Source organism: Lynx canadensis, chromosome E1, assembly GCF_007474595.2.
Source record: "Lynx canadensis isolate LIC74 chromosome E1, mLynCan4.pri.v2, whole genome shotgun sequence".
In the NCBI taxonomy this organism is placed as follows: domain Eukaryota; kingdom Metazoa; phylum Chordata; class Mammalia; order Carnivora; family Felidae; genus Lynx; species Lynx canadensis.
The window spans coordinates 54,159,038-54,177,514 of record NC_044316.2 but is presented as its reverse complement, the minus strand read 5'-3'; the positions used below and the strand labels follow the sequence as shown (position 1 = coordinate 54,177,514).

The following is an 18,477-nucleotide window of genomic DNA, read 5'->3' as shown; positions in this document are numbered from 1 at the left end:
ACTCTAACCCACAAACCACGAGATCATGACCTGAGCCGAAGTCGGCTGCTCAACCGACTGAGCCACCCAGGTGCTCCTTTGTTCTTGATGCAAAAGGGAATCCTTCTTGGGTAAGCTGGGCCCAGGAGCCAGGGCCAGGCGCAGGCAGAATATTGGAGGACCTCGGATGCTGGTCACTCCTTACCGAATATGCCCAAGAAAGGAAAGGTTACCCACAACTCTCCAAACATCTGCCCCCCTGTTTTCCAGGACTGGCCCAACTTGCTTAATTCCTCAGTCATTTCCCCTGCAAGACGAATAGTATCTGTGTTTGCAGAGGCCAATGTCTCTTAGCATAACTGTACAGTGCCCTGGGCAGAGGACGGGCTTGTCGAGCAGTGGGGACAGAGGGCTGACCCGAGCCCTCACTCGGGATTGTTGATCTTAGTTTGGAGATATGTAAAGTGAAAGGCTGTCTCTGGCCACATCCTGGAAAAGCTCGGCTTATCAGCTGGAGTATTTTTCTACGCAAACAAGCCTCCTGCGTACCTGCTCCTTCCTGATCAGGGTGAGAGGGGCTTACATCCCTCCTTGGGACTCCCTCGCTTCTCAAGATGTCACAGGGTATGCGTGACACAGAGCAAAAGTGGCTCCGGGAGCAGGGGTACGAGAAAGGGCCCTATGGGTTCCTGGCATCTGGGCTCCACCCCAGGGCCTGCTGGGATCCTGATGGGGAGGATGGGGGACGGACATAAAATTGTCAGGAAGAAGGAGTAAGGCAGGCAAAGCTGGTGTTGCCCTTCTTCCTACTTCCACAGGTCGTTATTGTAAGGTGGGGGGTGTGGAGCGAGGGGGTAATAGCCATGAGCAATGAGCCATTTTCTTCAGGAAGGAGCCCCTGGTAGAACTGACAAGTGTCTGGAGGGGTCAGGCTGGTATCAATATCCACAAGCTCTCACTTGGTGGTCTGGGGCACAGCAGAGAGTTTCCAGTATGTTCTGAGGACAGAGGCCCCTCTTGCCCATCGGACCGTGAGTTCCCTGCTCACATCCCCCTACTCTTTGAACCTTTTTCTTTGAAGTCTGGGGTTTGATACCCTCCACCCCCTCATTCCAATCTCTGGTCTAGAATTTCTCCTCTGGCTTTTGGCCTTTGGCCCAACCTCCCCCACAGCTGAGCTCCTGGGCTCCCAAGGCTGCATCTGAAATTCCATGTTTCTGGCATTGGATCCCTCAGCCTTGGCTCTCTAAGGCCTCCGGGATGGAGCTGCGTTCCCTCCGCCCAGTCTTCTCGCCAGAAGAGAAGCATTGGGTAAGAACCAGCCCGACCCGTGGGGTCCAGGTCTGCAAATTTCCGCAAGGCCTAGAAGGAGTGGCTGAGTCCTCTTTTTAGAGACCCCATCATGGTTGCAGACAGGAAGGTATTTCTCAAAAGCTTGCTTATGATCACTGTGACTTGTTTCATTGCTCGTTGCCTTGAGATCTCACCCGTTCTACCTCCTTCTGCTTTTTGCTTATTCACTGGTGGGAAGTGGCCAAAGGAGGAAGTGCAAGAATGAGAGAAAGCAGAAGGGTTGGAAGATGCGGGAGCTGAGTCGGAGCTGACTGGCTCCACCAAGGGGGGCCGGGCAAAGACAAGATGCACGGGTTCCTGTTCTTCCTCTTCCTTTTCCAGCTTGCAGGTGAGCGGGGCCCGGGTCTGTGCTAGAGAAGAGCTTCTGGGGCAGGAAGAAGGGGGCCCGGCAAGGGGTCCCGCTGAGAAGCAGGCTCCATTCTAAGGAGATTCTGCAGGTAGTGAGTCTGTGTGTGTCATCTACTCTATTCCTCTCCCGGGGTTTTGGTGCCCACCGTTGCCAGTGTGGAAATGTCAAGGGTGCCTTCATAAAGGAACCCCGCACAAGGCAGAAAAGGCATAATTCCTGACCGCCCGGGGGCTGATAATTCCAGATGCACAGACTGATGGGCCCCTCTGGTCCCAGAGAAGCAGAGGGGCCCTGGTGGCTCGGGAGAGCCGGCGAACGCTTGCTCCTGGACTCTCACCTTTGAGAATGTGTTATGGGGGAGGAAAGAAGGGAGAGTAGAGGGGGCTTTGGAGGAAGGAAAGCGGGGCGTTGGCCAGACAGGGAGGGAGAGGTGGTTCTAGGCATTTCGGGTAGAAGGAAACGGCAGAAGTTACTGAGGGGCTGAGTCGGAGGGCGGAAGGAAACTGTAAATTGATGGATAACATTTTGATTAAAAATTAAGGGTGGGGGCACCTGGGTGGCTCAGTCGGTTAAGTGTCCAACTTCGGCTCAGGTCATGACCTCATGGTTTGTGAGTTCCAGCCCCACATCGGGGGCTCTGTGCTGACAGCTCGGAGCCTGGAGACGGCTTCGGATTCTGTGTTTCCCTCTCTCTGTGCCCCGCCCCCGCTCAAGCGCTGTCTCTCCTTCTCAAAAATAAGTAAACACTAAAAAAAAAAAAAAGAAAGAAAAGAAAATGATGGGGGTTTTCTTGACATGGAAATGCTGGAGGCCAGAGGACTCGGTGTTGGGCCTCTCTCTCGGGAGCCCCTGCCTCTCCTCTCTTGGCTTAAATACCACCTCTACCCTGATGACGCCCAATTTTGTATTGCTAGCATACATCACCCTGGACCCCAGAATCTTTTAATCAACTGCCCATTCCACATCTTCACTAAGATGTTGACATTTCAAATGTGACCTGAGCATATTTTCCCCCCTCGAATTCCTTTCTCTCCCATCTTTATGTTTAGCAAATTCCATCTTTTCTAGGTGCTGGGGCGAAACCCGGGGTTCACACATCTCTTCTGTCCTATCCTATAATGATCCTTGGCAAATGCAAGCCAGATCCTGTCTTTCCTCTGGTCGAGACCCTCCAATGACCTTCCATCCTACTCAGAGTAAAAATACAGAGACCTTCCAGAAGCTACACGGTGCAGCCCCTGGTTCTCTCACCTCCCCACCTCCCCAATCTCTGTTTCTACTCTGCTCCCTCGGCTCAACCCACTGCAGCTGCACTGGCCTCTTAGATGTTCTTTGAATGTGCTAGGTACACTGCTGCCTCAGGGCCTTTGCACTTGCGGTTCTCTCTGCCCGGAATGCTCTTCCTCAGATAGCCTCAGGCTCCAGTCCCTCGCACCCTGCATGTCTTTGATTCTCACTGAAGCCTTCATTAATAACAAACCTCATTAAAATTGCAATTCCCTTGCATTATCTTTCTCCACTGTTTGACTCTTCCTTCCCCCACCTTGAGAAAACAAACTTCAGGAAGGCAGAGATTTTTGGGCCTGAAACCATACCATCTACAGATCAGAAAAATAATAACTATTAGTTGGGCGGCTGAATGTATCCCATGGAGGGGGCAAATATGATTGCTGTACCCCACCCTCCATATTTCTTTTTCATAGAACTGAACATTCGAGACTCTTCACATTAATTGGAGAGCACATACATTGCTCATGAGAATGTAAAATGGTGCAGCTACTTTGGAAAACAATGTGACAGTCCTCAAAATGTTAAACATGTGGTTGCCACATGACCCAGCAATTCCATCCCGGGTGTATACAAATGCGAATGTTCATGGCAACATTATTCATAATCGTTAAAAGCTGGAAACGACCTAAATGTATACCAACTGATGGATGAATAAATAAAACGTGTCATACCCGTACAATGGAACATTATTCGGCCGTAAAAACAAATGAATACTGATACACGCTATAACACAGATGAACCTTGAAAACATCAGGCTAAGTGAAAGAATCCAGATGCAAAAGGCCATATATTATCTGATTCCATTCCTACGGAATTTCCAAAATACCTAAATTCATAGAGACAGGAGATTAGTGGCTGCCAGGGGCTGGGCGGGGGGAGGAGGAAAGGAGTGTGTGTGGTAAGAGTAAGGGGTTTCTTTTTGGGGGTGATAAAAATGCCCTGGAATTAGATGTGGCAATGTAGCACAGCTCTGTGAATGCCCCAAGAACCGCTGAGTGGTACCCTTGAAAAGAGTGAATTGTATGGGAGGTGAACCACCTGTCGAGGAGCAGAGGAAGAATCGGGAGCAGTAGATCTCTCGAGGAAAATCTCCGGGTAGCCTGAGGCATTGTGTGCATGTGAGGCTCTAACGGGTGCTCACGGCAATCGGAGGGCCCTTTGTGATTTGTGATTCTTTTTCATGGCCGAATTTGATCATCCGTTCCATCAGTTGGAGAAATGAAAATGATGCCTCCAAGAAGCGGTGTGTGCTCAGCGGAGAGCCGAGCTAGGTGACCCGACGCAGAGAGACTCGGAGAGGGGGGAGGTGGCGCTGTAGATGGGCTGCAAGGAGCCTCTGCGAAAAGACGGCTGAGCAGACGCCTGGGGGACGAGAAGGATCCGGGGGCAGCTTTTCAGGCACAGGGAACAGCAAGCCTGAAGTCTGTGATAGGGACTGTGAGTCTGGCCTGGGCAGGTCTGAGGCGCAGACGGGTCATGTGGCTCGGTCATGTGCTTCACAACAGCGCCGTGGGGCAGGTTGGGAGGCTATCATTCTGTCTGGCAGAAGAATCGTGGGGGAGGAACGTGACGCGTCCAGGACCACAAGGCTGGCAAAGGCAGAGCTGGGGTGGGTCGTAGGAATGGAGAAGGCCACGTTGGATGCGCCCTTAGGAGGCAAATCAGCAGGGCAGCGAATGCGCATGAAAGACTGCTTCTTTCTCCCCCCGACATCTGGAAACAGGGGAGGTTGGTGAGCAGATGTGAGAGTAGGGCTGGTGCGCGTGTGCACGCACGTGCACGCGCTTGGGTGCGCGTGACCAAGGCAGAGTGGGAACAGCGGTTGGAAGCCAGCAGGCACAGCTGGGTGCCAAGCAGCCACCTGGTGGGCGCTGTGAAGCTTTGTCCCCCTTCACCAGCCTCTCCCACGGAACTTGCCATAACAAGCTACCGTTTTACCCCTCACCACTTCCCATTTCTGAAGAGTTTATTGTTGGGGCGCCCGGGGTGGCTCAGTGGGTTAGGCATCCGACTTCCCCTCGGGTCATGATCTTGGCGGTTCATGAGCCCGCATCTGGCTCTGCCCTGACAGGGTGGACAGCCTGCTTGGGATTCTCTGTTTCCCTCTCTCTGCCCCTCCCCTGCTCTCTCTCTCTCTCTCTCTCTCTCTCTCAAAAAAAAAAATCATTGGGGCGCCTGGGTGGCTCAGTCGGTTAAGCGTCCGACTTCGGCTCAGGTCATGATCTCACGGTCCGTGAGTTCGAGCCCCGCGTCGGGCTCTGTGCTGCCAGCTCAGAGCCTGGAGCCTGTTTCCGATTCTGTGTCTCCCTCTCTCTCTGACCCTCCCCCGTTCATGCTCTGTCTCTCTCTGTCTCAAAAATAAATAAACATTAAAAAAAATTAAAAAAAATCATTAAAAAAAATAAAGAGTTTATTGTTCTAAAGGCATACAAGAAACAACTACGAAACAGGGTATCCCATTGGACTTTGCAGACTACTTTCTTTTTTTTTTTTTTAATTTTTTTTTTTCTTCAACGTTTTTATTTATTTTTGGGACAGAGAGAGACAGAGCATGAACGGGGGAGGGGCAGAGAGAGAGGGAGACACAGAATCGGAAACAGGCTCCAGGCTCCAAGCCATCAGCCCAGAGCCTGACGCGGGGCTCGAACTCACGGAGTGCGAGATCGTGACCTGGCTGAAGTCGGACACCCAACCGACTGCGCCACCCAGGCGCCCCGAAAGGAAGGGATTTTTAAATACCCTATATCTTCAGAGCAAATTAGCCCTTTTGTCCAACTTCAGCCTCGCCATGAGTGGTGGCAGACAGTGGACAAGACTCAGGTGTGCGGGGGGGGGGGGGCCCAGAGCGGAGACTGGCTGATGTCCTGTGCTGTGTGGGCGTAGGGGTCCAGTCCTGTCACTCACTGATGGTGAAGCTGTCACTTCCCTCTGGGGCCCAGCTTCTTCCCCATCTGGGACTACTCCCCATCAGCTAGTCTGTGAATAACCATGTCTGCTGAAGGTGCTGCTCCGTGGGCCTCAGGGGTGCCTTCTGCGTCATCGGGAGGCTTCAGACAGCAGGGCGGGAGCTCTGCCGAGGTTGGTGGGCAGGGGGCGCCGGGACAGAGGGTTCTAAGAAGCGAGAGGAACAGACAGTTCAAGGGTCAGGTCCAACACCAGTGCTCAGGTGAGATAGGCTAATGCCACCTTATTAGTTTCCTAAGGCTGCCAGATAAATTACCGCAAACGTAGTGACTTAAAACAACACAGATTTGTAGTGTTAGAGTCTGGAAGTCAGAGTCTAAAAAGGTCAGCGGGGCTGCATTCTTTCGGGTGGCTTTGGGAGGGAATCAGATTCCTTGACTTCTCCAGAGGCTGCTGTGTCTTTGGTGTGTGGCCCCACATCAGTCTTCAATGTCCCTTCTCCTCTGGCCCTGACCCTCCTGCTTCCCTCTGATAAGGAGCTTTTTTTAAAAAAAAATTTTAGGGGCGCCTGGGTGGCGCAGTCGGTTAAGCGTCCGACTTCGGCCAGGTCACGATCTCGCGGTCCGGGAGTTCGAGCCCCGCGTCGGGCTCTGGGCTGATGGCTCAGAGCCTGGAGCCTGTTTCCGATTCTGTGTCTCCCTCTCTCTCTGCCCCTCCCCCGTTCATGCTCTGTCTCTCTCTGTCCCAAAAATAAATAAACGTTGAAAAAAAAATTAAAAAAAAAATTTTAATGTTTAGTTACTTTTGAGAGACAGAGAGAGAGAGCGAGGAGAGAGCGCGCATAAGTGGGGGAGGGGAAGAGAGAGAGAGAGACAGAGACAGAGAGACAGGGAATCCGCAGCGGGCTCCAGGCCCTGAGCTGTCAGCATAGAGCCTGACGCAGGCTCGAGCCCACAAACTGCGAGATCATGACCTGAGCCGGAGTTGGACGCTTAACTGACTGAGCCACCCAGGCGCCCCCTCTGATACAGATCTTTGTGATGATTTGGGCCCACCCAGATACTCCAGTATAATCTCTCCATCGCAAGATCCTTTATTTAATCACATCTACAAAATCCCCTTTTGTCACATGAGATTGACATCCTTCCGGAGCCATTATTCTGCTTACCATGCCATGAAACAGCCCTGTCCAGGCATTATTTTTTTCCCAATCATTTTGAAAGTAATAAATGCTCATTGTGGATACTTAGGGAAGTACAGAAAAAAAAGAAGAACTAGGAAAAATTAAAAAACCTATGTCCCTGATCTTAATGCCCAAGGCAACCCAATGCTAATTTTTAAAAAATATTTATTCATTTTTTGAGAGAGAGACAGAGGGCAAGCAGGGGAGGGGCAGAGAGAGAGGGAGACACAGAATGCAAAGCAGGTGCCAGGCTCTAAGCTGTCAGCACAGAGCTCGATGTGGGGCTTGAACCCATGACCCGCGAGATCTGTGTTGAAGCCGGACGCTTAACCTACTGAGCCACCCAGGCTCTCCAATCCAATGTTAATTTAACATTTTAACTTATTTCCCTTCAATCTTTTTTTTTCTGTGCATATTTAAAAAGTTAGTTGAGATTATACTGTATATGAGATTTAAAAATCCATTTTAATTTCGTAGGAGGATTTTCCACACAGTTAACAGTATTTCTAAGCAAATTATCAGTGTCTGCATTACATTTTACTGAATATTTATTTTCCCAGTTGGTGGATGTTAACCATGTTTCCTTTATTTTTGCTATTTAAATAATTACGTAATGAATCTTGGTGCATAGATTTAAAAAAATTTTTTAATAAAATATTTTTAAGTTTATTTATTTTGAGAGAGAGACAGAGAGAGCGAGTGAGGGAGGGGCAGAGAGACAGGGAGAGAGAACATTCCAAGCAGGTTCTGCACTGTCAGCACAGAGCCTGACATGGGGCTCCAACTCACAAACCTCGAGTTCACCATCTAGGCTGAAACCAAGAGTCGGACACCTAACCGACTGAACCACCCATGTGCCCCCCAAATTTTTAAATTTAATTTTACAGAGAGAGCAAGCAAGCAGAAAAGATGGGAAGAGGGAGAGAGAGAGAGAATCTTAAGTACACTCCAAGCCCAATGTGAGGCTCAAGCCCATGACCCTGGGATCATGACCTGAGCTGAAATCAAGAGTTGGAGAAATCAAGAGTTGGATGCTCTGCTGACTGAGCCACCCAGGCATCCCTTGGCGCATATATGTTTGTTAGCTTCTCTGTCAAATCCTAGACATATAATCACTGGAGCAAAGGGCATGATTATTTTGCTACATAATTGCCATATTACTTTCTGTAATGGTTGAACTGGTGACATACCTCCCAGCAGCTTCTCTGAGTGTCTGAATATCCATTCCACATCACCCATGTCAGCAACATAGTAGTCACAAAAACTTGGTTGATTTTATATATGAAAATGACATCGCTTTAAAATGTTTTCATTTGCAAAAAAAAAAAAAAGTTTTCATTTGCTAGATATTTTAATTGAACATTTCCAATTTTACTATCCATTTGAATTTCCTCTTTGTGACTTGCCTTTTCTTGCCCCTTATCAATTTTTTTTTATAATGTTTACTTATTTTTGAGACAGAAAGAGAGGGACAGAGGATCCAGAGCGGGCTCTGTGCTTACAGCAGATAGCCCGATGTGGGGCTCGAACTCACAATCCTGGGATCATGACCCGAGTCGAAATCAAGAGTTGGATGCTCAACTGGCTGAGCCACCCAAGCACTCCTATATATTCTTTAAAAAAAATGACTTAATCCTTTTCTACATTATTTGTTTCAAATATTTCTTGCAGTGTGTTCTTTGCCTCCATTCAGTCTGTTTTCTGGTATGTCCAAGTGTTACATTTTTTAATATGTGGTCAAATTTACTGACTCCTCTGTGATGAAAATTTAATTTTTTAATTTAGAAAGTGCCCCCTTTCATTCAGACATTTTTCCTTTTTAAAAAAAATTTTTTTTTTCAACGTTTATTTTTGGGACAGAGAGAGACAGAGCATGAACGGGGGAGGGGCAGAGAGAGAGGGAGACACAGAATCGGAAACAGGCTCCAGGCTTTGAGCCATCAGCCCAGAGCCTGACGCGGGGCTCGAACTCACGGACCGCGAGATCGCGACCTGGCTGAAGTCGGACGCTTAACCGACTGCGCCACCCAGGTGCCCCCATTTTTCCTTTTTTTAAAACATGTATGTATTTTTGAGAGTCAGAGCACCAGCGGGGTAGGGGCAGAGAGAGGAGACACAGGATCTGAAGCAGGCTCCAGGCTCTGAGCCATCAGCACAGAGCCCGACGCTTGGTTCAAACCCCCAAACCGGGAGATCATGGCCTGACCTGAAGTTGGATGTTTCACTGACTGAGCCACCCAGGCTCCCCTTTTCATTCAGAGATTTTATAAAGACTTCTAATTTCCTCTAGTTTAAGAAGTGATTTGCTATTTTGTGTTGACCTTCTTAGTCTCCCTATCTTTACCTACTTGGAGCATGTGGAGAGGTGAAAGGGTCCAGCAACACTTGTGCAAAACTGTCCCCTTCCCCACTTTTTTTTTTTTAATCTCCTATGGTATATTATACTCCAGAGAGTTGAAAACCTATCTCTAGGCAAATACCAATAGTACATCAATGTTCACAACAGCATTATTCATAATAGCCCAAAAGGGAAAACAACCCAAGTGTCATCAATTGATGAACAGATAAACACTGTGTGGCCTATCCCTACCATGGAATGAAGTGCCTGCATAGGCTATACCATGGACGAGCCTTAAAAACATTACACTAAGTGAAAAAGGCCACACACAAAAGGCCATACATTGTATGACTACATTTATACGAAATGTGGACTTCAGAGTAGAGAAGTCTATAGACAGAACGTAGACTAGTTCTACCAAAGGAGCAAATACCAGGTACAGTGTTTCTTCTGAGGTGATGAAAATGTTCTGGAATTAGAGGTGATGGTTGCAAAGCTCTGTGAATATCCCCAAACCACCAGAGTAGATGATTTAAAATTAAGAGTAAAGGGTGCCTGGGTGGCTCAGTTGGTTAAGATCTGACTTTGGCTCAGGTCACGATTTCACAGTTTGTGAGATTGAGCCCCACGTTGGGTGAGCACGAGCCCAGCTTTGGGTAAGCCCTGCTTCTCTCTCTCTCTCTCTCTCTCTCTCTCTCTCTCTCCCCCTTCACTCAAAAAAAATTAAGAGTAAAATTCATGATATGTGAATTATATCTCCATTTTTATTTTTAAAAAATTTTTAATGTGTATTTATTTTTGAGAGAGAGACAGAGACAGAGTGCGAGTGGAGAGGGGCAGAAAGAGAGGGAGACACAGAATCTGAAGCAGGCTCCAGGCTCTGAACTGTCAGCACAGAGCCTGACACAGGGCTTGGACTCGTGAACTGTGAAATCGTGACCTGAGCCAAAATCGTGACCTGACCGGATGCTTAACTGACTGAGCCACTCAGGCGCCCCAAGCCAGTGTTTTAAAATGGAGAGGTTCCATATAAAATCCAGATTCCTGGTTACTCTAGAAAAATGAAAAGGTCTGAAGCCACAGAGCCCACATCTTGCATGAGGAGAGTGGGCCAAAATGTACTGGGGTCTCGCTTTCGTTCAGTCATTTGCTCTCCAGATGACTTTGGCCACAGGAAGGGTGTGGGGTGGACTATGGGAAGCTGTCATTGCTCAGTGTTGACATTTTTGATTCTCGGAGATCTGTAGTTGTGCTCTTAGGTGATTTCTATGATGGATTTGACCCAGTGGAGTTTTGAAGGACAAAGATCTGTGTTGTGGAAGGTCTATTCCTTCTTTGACTGTTATTCAACTCATGAGGTCCTTGGGTTTATTGGAATCATTTGTGATGCAGGAGGCTGTGGCTCTTCCTCAGGAGGTGAGATAGGGCGGTGACAGGCACATGGATTTGTGTTTTCCAGGCTCATCTGATATCTCGGGTCCAGAAGCGGTCAGAGGCCTGGTGGGGGGCTCACTGACGGTGCAGTGTCACTATGTACAAACATGGAAAAACAGCAAAAAGTGGTGGTGTCGAGGAGCCAACTGGGGAAACTGCCGTATCCTTGTTAAAACCGATGGGTCAGAGCAGGAGGTACAGAGAAAAAATGTGTCCATCAAGGACAATCAGAAAAACCTCATTTTCACTGTGACCATGGAGAAGCTCAAGCAAACTGATGCAAATATTTACTGGTGTGGGATTGAGAGATATGGAATTGACCTTGGGGTCAAAGTCAAAGTGACCGTCCACCCAGGTAAGAGTATGTGTAAGTGTGGCTGTGTGCCTTCAGGGCCCATTCTGTCCTGGGCTCTAAGGTTCCTCTCCAGTGACTTCAGTGTCACTCAGAGTGAACTGTCACACAGGGTGGTTGAGTCCTGAGCTCTCTGAGAACCCGACTGACCCCTTGGGGTTGAGAGGGACAGGGCTTCTCTTAGATGCTCTCTTGGCTCCCAGCTTCTCCTCCAGGATGGGATTGAGCTTGTCTGGGCATGTGTTTCTCTGCACGGCTCCGTGCCTGAGTGTATTGCTAACAGAGATCAAGGTGATGGTCCCAGTTTCAGCCCATAGGACAAAGGGACCTCCTTCCAGGGGACCCAGAGACCCCAATTCCTGCCAATGCTTCCCTGGACTTCTGGTACCCTGAGTCCCTGCTCTTTCTGGAGTTTAGGGCCGGGACTTCATAGCGGCTATTCCCCTGCTCTGTTCCGTGCCACTCTCAGGGGGAAGGGCCCCAGCATAGTCGTGGTGGTGTAGTTGATTCCTGAGGTTCAGAATGGCCTCCACAGTGAAAAAGCTGTTTAATTCTGCTCCTGTCCTTTTTGAATAAATAAGACTGGGGAAGGCATTGGCAAAGGCCTTGTCATAGGCAGTTGGAATGTTTAAAGTCTAGCTGAATTCCAGCTGCCTTTGTCCTGAGGTAACACTAGGCCCCCTCTAATCCTTCCAGGGCCTGCTCAACATCCTCCCTGGACCTGTACCCAGTCCTGCCTGCCTCTGAGGCTGAGTATCCTAGGGGTCAGGGAGAAAAGAGCGGTCTAGGCTATAGGCCCTTCCCTTCCCACGGCCCAGCTCCAGGCTCCCCCTGGGCTCAGAGCCATGTGTAGGGCTGTGGGCAGGTTAGCAGGCTGAATAGTGTATAATCTGGTCTATGCCTAGCACCAACTACAGTGTCAACCACCGGCTCAAATGCCACCATGTCCACAACGCCAGCAGAGACCAAAGGCCCCCCGACTATGACCAGCCACCACTACGATGGCAGGTAAGCCAGTTCCGGTGTGCTGTTTCCTGTGGTCTGCTTGTTTGAACTCCTCCAATGGGGGGGTGCCCTTTGCAGTCCTAGGGTTCCCCTAATTACCGTTATGGCAAGAACAGTGGTATTGATGATTTGTCCCATCTCAGGAGCACCTGACAGCTCACAGAGGGCTTTCTTGTCCACTGTCTCTTAATTCTTTGACCCTACTCACGAGGAGGAGTAGGCAGATACACATGTTCCCATTTTATAGAGGAAGAAACAGTCTCTCTCATGCTTCTTAGTAGCCTGCCTGGCCAGTGCAGCCAAAGTGGCTTTCTAGAAGTTGAGAAAGAGTTGGCCTCTTTCCAATTCCTCCTATGCCCTCTTGACCTTGTTTCTAGATAGGCTGATCTCCTTTTGCCCCGCCTTCCTGTAGAATCTGAATGGGAGGTCTCCAATCTGTCTACTCTCGCCTGGAATCCCTTCTTTTTCTCTCTCCCATTTGCCTTCTGTTTCAAAAGTTTCTTTCTACTAACCTTCTTTTAATAAGTAATAGCTAACAGGGCGCCTGAGTGGTTAAGCGTCTGATTCTTGGTTTCTGTTTAGGTCATGATCCCGTAGTTCATGAGATCAAGCCCTGCATCGGGCTCTGAGCTGACAGCATGGGGTCGGCTTGGGATTCTCTCTCCCTCCCTCCCCCTCTCTCTCCCCGCCCCACTCATGTAGAATGAATTCATTCTACAAATTCTGTGACTAGTGACAAATAAGAGATAGTCTTTGTATGAGTTTGCTCAGGATGCCATGGCAAAGCACCATATCCTGGGCCACTGAAACAACAGACATTTATTTTCCCACTGCTCTGGAGGCCAGAAGGATGAGATCAAGGTGTCTCAGGGTTAGCCTCTTCTTGGGGCTCAAAGGGAGAAGCGGTCCCATGCCAATCTCCCAGCTTCTGGTGTTTGCCAGCCATCTGGGGGGCTCCTTGGCTTGTGGGAGCATTAACCCAATTTCTGCCTCTGTTGTCACAGGGCCTTCCTGTGCATACCTGTGTATGGCTAGATTTCCCTTTTGTAAGGACACCAGCCATTGGATGAGGGCCCATCCTAATCCAGTATGACCTCATTTAGACTTGATTACATCTGCAAAGATCTTATTTTCAAATAGGTCACCTTCACAGGTTGGGAATGAACATGAATTGTGGGGGTGGGGGACACTATTTGATCCAGTACAGCAGGACAAGCGTAGAAGCAGGGAGACCTTTCCAGAGCTCATTGCCATATAGTTTCCATTAGGTGTCTGGACCCACCAAAACCCTGTGGAACCCTCCTCTCCTTAAATTTTTTTTAAAATTTTTTTACCATCTCTGAGGGTACTCAGGAGTGGGATTCCCAGGCTGGAAATCACAGGCCTCCAGGTCAAAAGGTGTTGGCCTTCCTGGCTTCCAGGCAGCTGGGACAAGGCCCAGAAGCAGGAGGCAGGCCGGGGTGCATGGTGTCGTTCTGTTGTTTCCAGTGCTGACTCCATTAACCTCAGCATCCTGCTTCCCCTCATCTTCGCTGTGTTGCTGCTTCTCCTGGTGGCGGCCTCACTCTTGGCTTTGAGAATGATGAAGCAGCAGAAGAAAGGTGATCAGATTCAGCCGCTGGTGCTGAGCTGGGGCTGGGCGGGGGACGGGGTGGGGGGAGCCAATGGCTGGTTCTGCCTCCACATTCTCAGGGTAAATGCACCCCTCCCCTCTCAGAACCCACAAGGACCTGAGGTCTCCTGGGGTGCTCTCCAGTCCCCCCACTCCTGCCACAGCCTGGGGACTCTTGTAGTCAAGGGCGAGAAAAGAACCTGTTTCTTTGTTGCCTCTAATGGGGGTGGGGTGGGGGTGGGGGGAGAATCAGGGGTAGAGGCCAAGGGGCAGAGAGAAATAGGAACCACCAGCACTGAAAGCTGGTCCATAAGGTTCTGACCTAGCTCCTGCACCCCACTCAGAGGGCAGCCTGCATGGGGCACCCATGTACCAGGCACAGCCAAGCAACTGGAAATGCAAGGAAGGGATGGGCTCAGCTGCCCAGCAGCCCCTGGCCCACTCGAAGACTAACTGGAATTGGGTGGATCACAGGAGACGAGACAGACCTAAATCAAGGGCCATGGAGCTGGGGAGGGAGGGGTTCGGCACCCCGGGTAGCTGGGAAGGCAGGCGTGACTTTGAGTTGACTCCCGAATGATGGATGATGGTGGAGACCCGGGGGCATCTTGGGCAGGACTTCCGGCAGAAGTTATATGTGCCTGCAACTGCCCAGCAGGAAACTTAACCACACGGGCACCAAGGGCTGGCAGGGCCACCAGATCAGCTGATGACAGTTCCTCGATGTGGGGAAGATTGGCGAGGTCTCCTTATTTCTCAGGTGGAGAAGGGGCAGCTTGGAGAGGTAGTGACCAATGTCACAGAGTGTGTCATCTGAGGAGTCAGAATCGGAACCAGGTCTCACGTCTCTGAGTCTGGAGCTGAATCCACCTCTTATCTTCCAGATTTCTCTTCCCCAGACCTGGGGGCCCTGTGAGTCTGGAGACGGGCTTTCTGATTTTGATTGTTTTTGTCTTTTAGCTGCTGGGCCATCCCCAGAGCAGGTAAGAGAGCTTCTGAGGTCAGATCAGAGACACCAGATCGCGCCTTCCTCTCTTTCCTCATTGTCCCTGGAGCGCTGTTGTCCAAACCTATCAGACAAACCGTGTCCTTGTGCTCACGGCCCAGCTGCAGAGCCTGGGAGGATGGGATGCTGGAAACAGACAGAAGGGGGGAGGGCGGGAAGGGGGTAGGCATGGGGGCTGCAGAGGAAGCTGGGACAGGGGGGCCCAGGGGAGCTTGGCCCCGTAACCCTCTATGGAAGACGACCCACTTCCTCTCCCAGGTGATGCAGCCGCTGGAGGGGGACCTCTGCTATGCAAACCTGACCCTACAGCCAACCGGAACCTCCCACGGCTCCTCCCAGAAGAAGGCCTGCACAAAGCCCTCCTCCTCTGCCCTGGAAAACCAGCAGGAAGTGGATTATGTCACCATGGTGTGTACCTGGGGCTGCTGTGGGCCTTGGAGCCAGATAGGCTTTCTCCTGCCCATGTGGGCACAGAGGAAGAGGGGTGGGTGCTGGGCAAAGCCACAGCCATTGAAAGACCTGCTTCTGGAGCTCCCCTCCACACCTCCCTCCTCCCCAGACTTTTGGCCTTTGGACGTGTCTCTACAGAAGTCCTTGGCACTCGAGGATGCAGAGTCCCATCAGACATGGCCCTCATGCTGGTTGGGTCACAACCCAGACAGGTCGTGATCTAGAATTCCCTGTGAAGGGTGCTGCCCTTGTTCAGAGTCGAGGGAAGTTCTTCTGCTGTGGTTGGAGCTCAGGGAGCTGGCAGAGGGAAGGCGACAGGAGCTGGAGGGTCTGGGAGGAGCCTTCAGAAGCCCTGAAGGCTCTGTTTCCCCACCTCATCCAAGGCCTCCTCCATGCATGGGCGTAACCTCCTGCCTGCCTCTCTGACCCCTTGGACATCTGTATTACAGGCCCCCTTTCCGAAGGAGAACATTTCCTATGCGGCTCTGTCTTGGGAGCTTTTGGATCAGAAGCCAACCTACAGCAACACAGACGTCCTCGTCACCCACGTTCCCAGAAAGAACCCTGAGGAGTCCATGGAATATAGCACCATCAGGAAGCCTTAGCCTAAGCTCCAGGCCCCCCTCTCCAACCCCACACAAGGCCTGTGAACATATTCCTGTTTTGTCTGCTTTCTGTCCCCAGTCACTTCATGGGGACCAAATGGTGACTGAAGCCTTGGTCTGGTCCAGCTAGCGTCACTTCCAGTTCCATCTGGGTTCGGGGCCTGGTCTCAAGGGGCTTTCGAGAGGTAGACGGGAGTCTCTCTACATCCTTTTTCCTCTCACATGGCTTGGGAGGGGCTTAGGGATAGGCTCTGGAGCTGCCAAGGGAGTAATAAAGATGGGGCGCCTGGGTGGCGCAGTCGGTTAAGCGTCCGACTTCAGCCAGGTCGCGATCTCGCGGTCCGTGAGTTCGAGCTCCGCGTCGGGCTCTGGGCTGATGGCTCGGAGCCTGGAGCCTGTTTCCGATTCTGTGTCTCCCTCTCTCTCTGCCCCTCCCCCGTTCATGCTCTGTCTCTCTCTGTCCCAAAAATAAATAAACGTTGAAAAAAAAAATTAAAAAAAAAAAAAAGATAATGATAATAGTAATAATTAACCTTTATTTATTGCCTACCACATATGGTGGGCTGAATAATGGCCCCCAAAGTTATCTGTGTCCCAGTCCCCAGAACCTGGGAACATGGCAAAGGAGCTACGAAGTTGAGGATTTTGAGATAGGGAGAGTATTCTGGCTTATACAGGTAGGCCCTAAATATAATCACAAGGCTCCTTGTAAGAGGGAGGCAAGAAGGTCACAAGAAGAGAAGGTGGCAGATGACAGAAGCAGAGGTTGGAGAGATGTGGCCAGCAGCCTCCAGGAGCCAGAAAGGGCAAGCAGTGGATTCTCCCTTGGAGCCTCTAGAAGGAACCAGCCTGCCAACACCCTGACTTTATAGTCCAGTGAAACAGACTTTGTATTTCTGGCCTTCAGAATTGTAGGAGGATAAATTGGCATTGTGTTAACGGAGCCAGTAAATGTGCGGTAATTTGTCACGGCAGCAACAGGAAATCCACATGCTATGTGGCGCCTTCCCTAAATGCTTTACCCGCAGTAACTAGTTTTTGAGTCCCCACAACAACCCTATGAGGGCTCCTTTGTTATTGCCCCCATTTTACTGATGAGGAATCAAGGTTCAGGGAGGTTCAGTGACTTACCAAGTTTTATCGTTAGCAAGTGGATAAGTCGAAATTTGAACTTGGGCACTTCGGCTCCAGAGTCTGGAGTCGGGGCCACTATCCTGCACTGTGTCTAAGGAGGAGGGTGTGTGCGTGAGCCACTCACACAGGGACAGTTAGCGAGTATTTACAGGTGTCGGACTTCCAGGCTCTAATTAGAGTCCTGGCACCCCTCCCTCCAGACTATGTCCTGAATCCCAGCATGGCTCGTTGTCTCTGTGGTTACCAGCCCAGTCCAAGCAACCATCCAGTCCCCTGCCTGTCGTCCTTCTTTCCTTCTCAGCCCCAGAGTCCATTCTCCTCCCAGCAGTCAGAGTGATCTTTTAATTTTATTTATTTATTTTAAAATAGTGATTGAGCTCATTTATTTTTTAAAAAAATTTTTGATGCTTATTCATTAAACTTTTTTTTGATGTTTCTTTATTTTTGAGAGACAGAGAAAGAGCACAAGCAGGGGAGGGGCAGAGAGGGAGGGAGACATGAAATCCAAAGCAGGCTCCAGGCTCTGGGCAGTCAGCACAGAGCCTAATGCGGGCTTGAACCCACGGATCAAGAGATTATGACCTGAGCCAAAGTCGATGTCTCACTGACTGAGACACCCAGGCACTCCAATGCTTATTTATTTTTGAGAGAGAGTGTGAGCTGGGGAGGGGGAGAGAGAGAGGGAAACAGAGGATGTGAATCAGACTCTGCACTGTCAGCACAGAGTCCGATGCGGGGCTCAAACTCATGAACCATGAGATCATGACCTGAACCAAAGTTGAATGCTTAACTGACTGAGCCAGCCAGGTGCCCCAGAGGGATCTTTTTAAAGCACAGATGTGGTCACTCACTGCTTATTACCTTCTGGTGGCTTCTTCTGCAGCCCAGGAGGTCCAGGGGATACATGGGTCCCTGTCTGCCTCTATGACCCCAGCTCCAGCCACTGTCCTTCTGACAAGATGAAGCTTGCTGTTTTCTCAGGGCATTGACAATTGCTGTGTATCTTCTTTCTGGAATGTTCTACTCACAGATGTGTGACTAGTTAGCTTCTTCTTTTTTTTAATGTTTATTTATGTTGAGAGAGAGAGAGAGAAAGAGCACACTCGTGTGGGGCCGGGGTGGGGGGGAGAGGGGTAAAGAGAGAGAGATGGAGAGAGAGAGAATCCCAACCAGGCTCTGTGCTGGGTCTTGATCCCACAAGCCACGAGATCATGACCTGAACCAAAATCAAGAGTTGGACGCTTAACCGAGTGAGCCACCAAGGCACCCCAGACTAGTTAGCTTCTTTGTACCATCACATCTTAGCTCACATTGTCCCCTCCCAGAGCAGCCTTCTCTGACCACCCTAATGGCAGTAGTCCTGCCACCACCCTTAATATCTCCCCATTGCCCTGTTTTACCTCCTTCATAGCGGGTACTGCTTTATGAAATTCATTATTGGCACGTGGGTTTATTGTTTCTCCCTCTCAGCTAGGCTCTAGGC

The 18,477-nt window shown here is 50.1% G+C and overlaps 1 protein-coding gene across 2 annotated transcripts; it reads left to right on the top strand.

Annotated features, from left to right (window-relative positions):
- Positions 1 to 1,537: 1,537 nt before the first annotated feature.
- CD300LF (CD300 molecule like family member f) lies at positions 1,538 to 16,139 on the top strand. Of its 2 annotated transcripts, XM_030296607.2 has the most exons (7): positions 1,538 to 1,660; positions 10,856 to 11,185; positions 12,088 to 12,190; positions 13,676 to 13,788; positions 14,760 to 14,782; positions 15,064 to 15,213; positions 15,705 to 16,139. In XM_030296607.2, exons 1-7 carry the CDS (start codon positions 1,618 to 1,620, stop codon positions 15,858 to 15,860), a joined length of 918 nt encoding a protein of 305 aa, XP_030152467.1. In that variant the 5' UTR covers positions 1,538 to 1,617; the 3' UTR covers positions 15,861 to 16,139. The 2 variants fall into 2 exon arrangements, with proteins under 2 accessions (XP_030152467.1, XP_030152468.1); XM_030296608.2 differs by lacking the exon at positions 13,676 to 13,788.
- Positions 16,140 to 18,477: the final 2,338 nt, after the last annotated feature.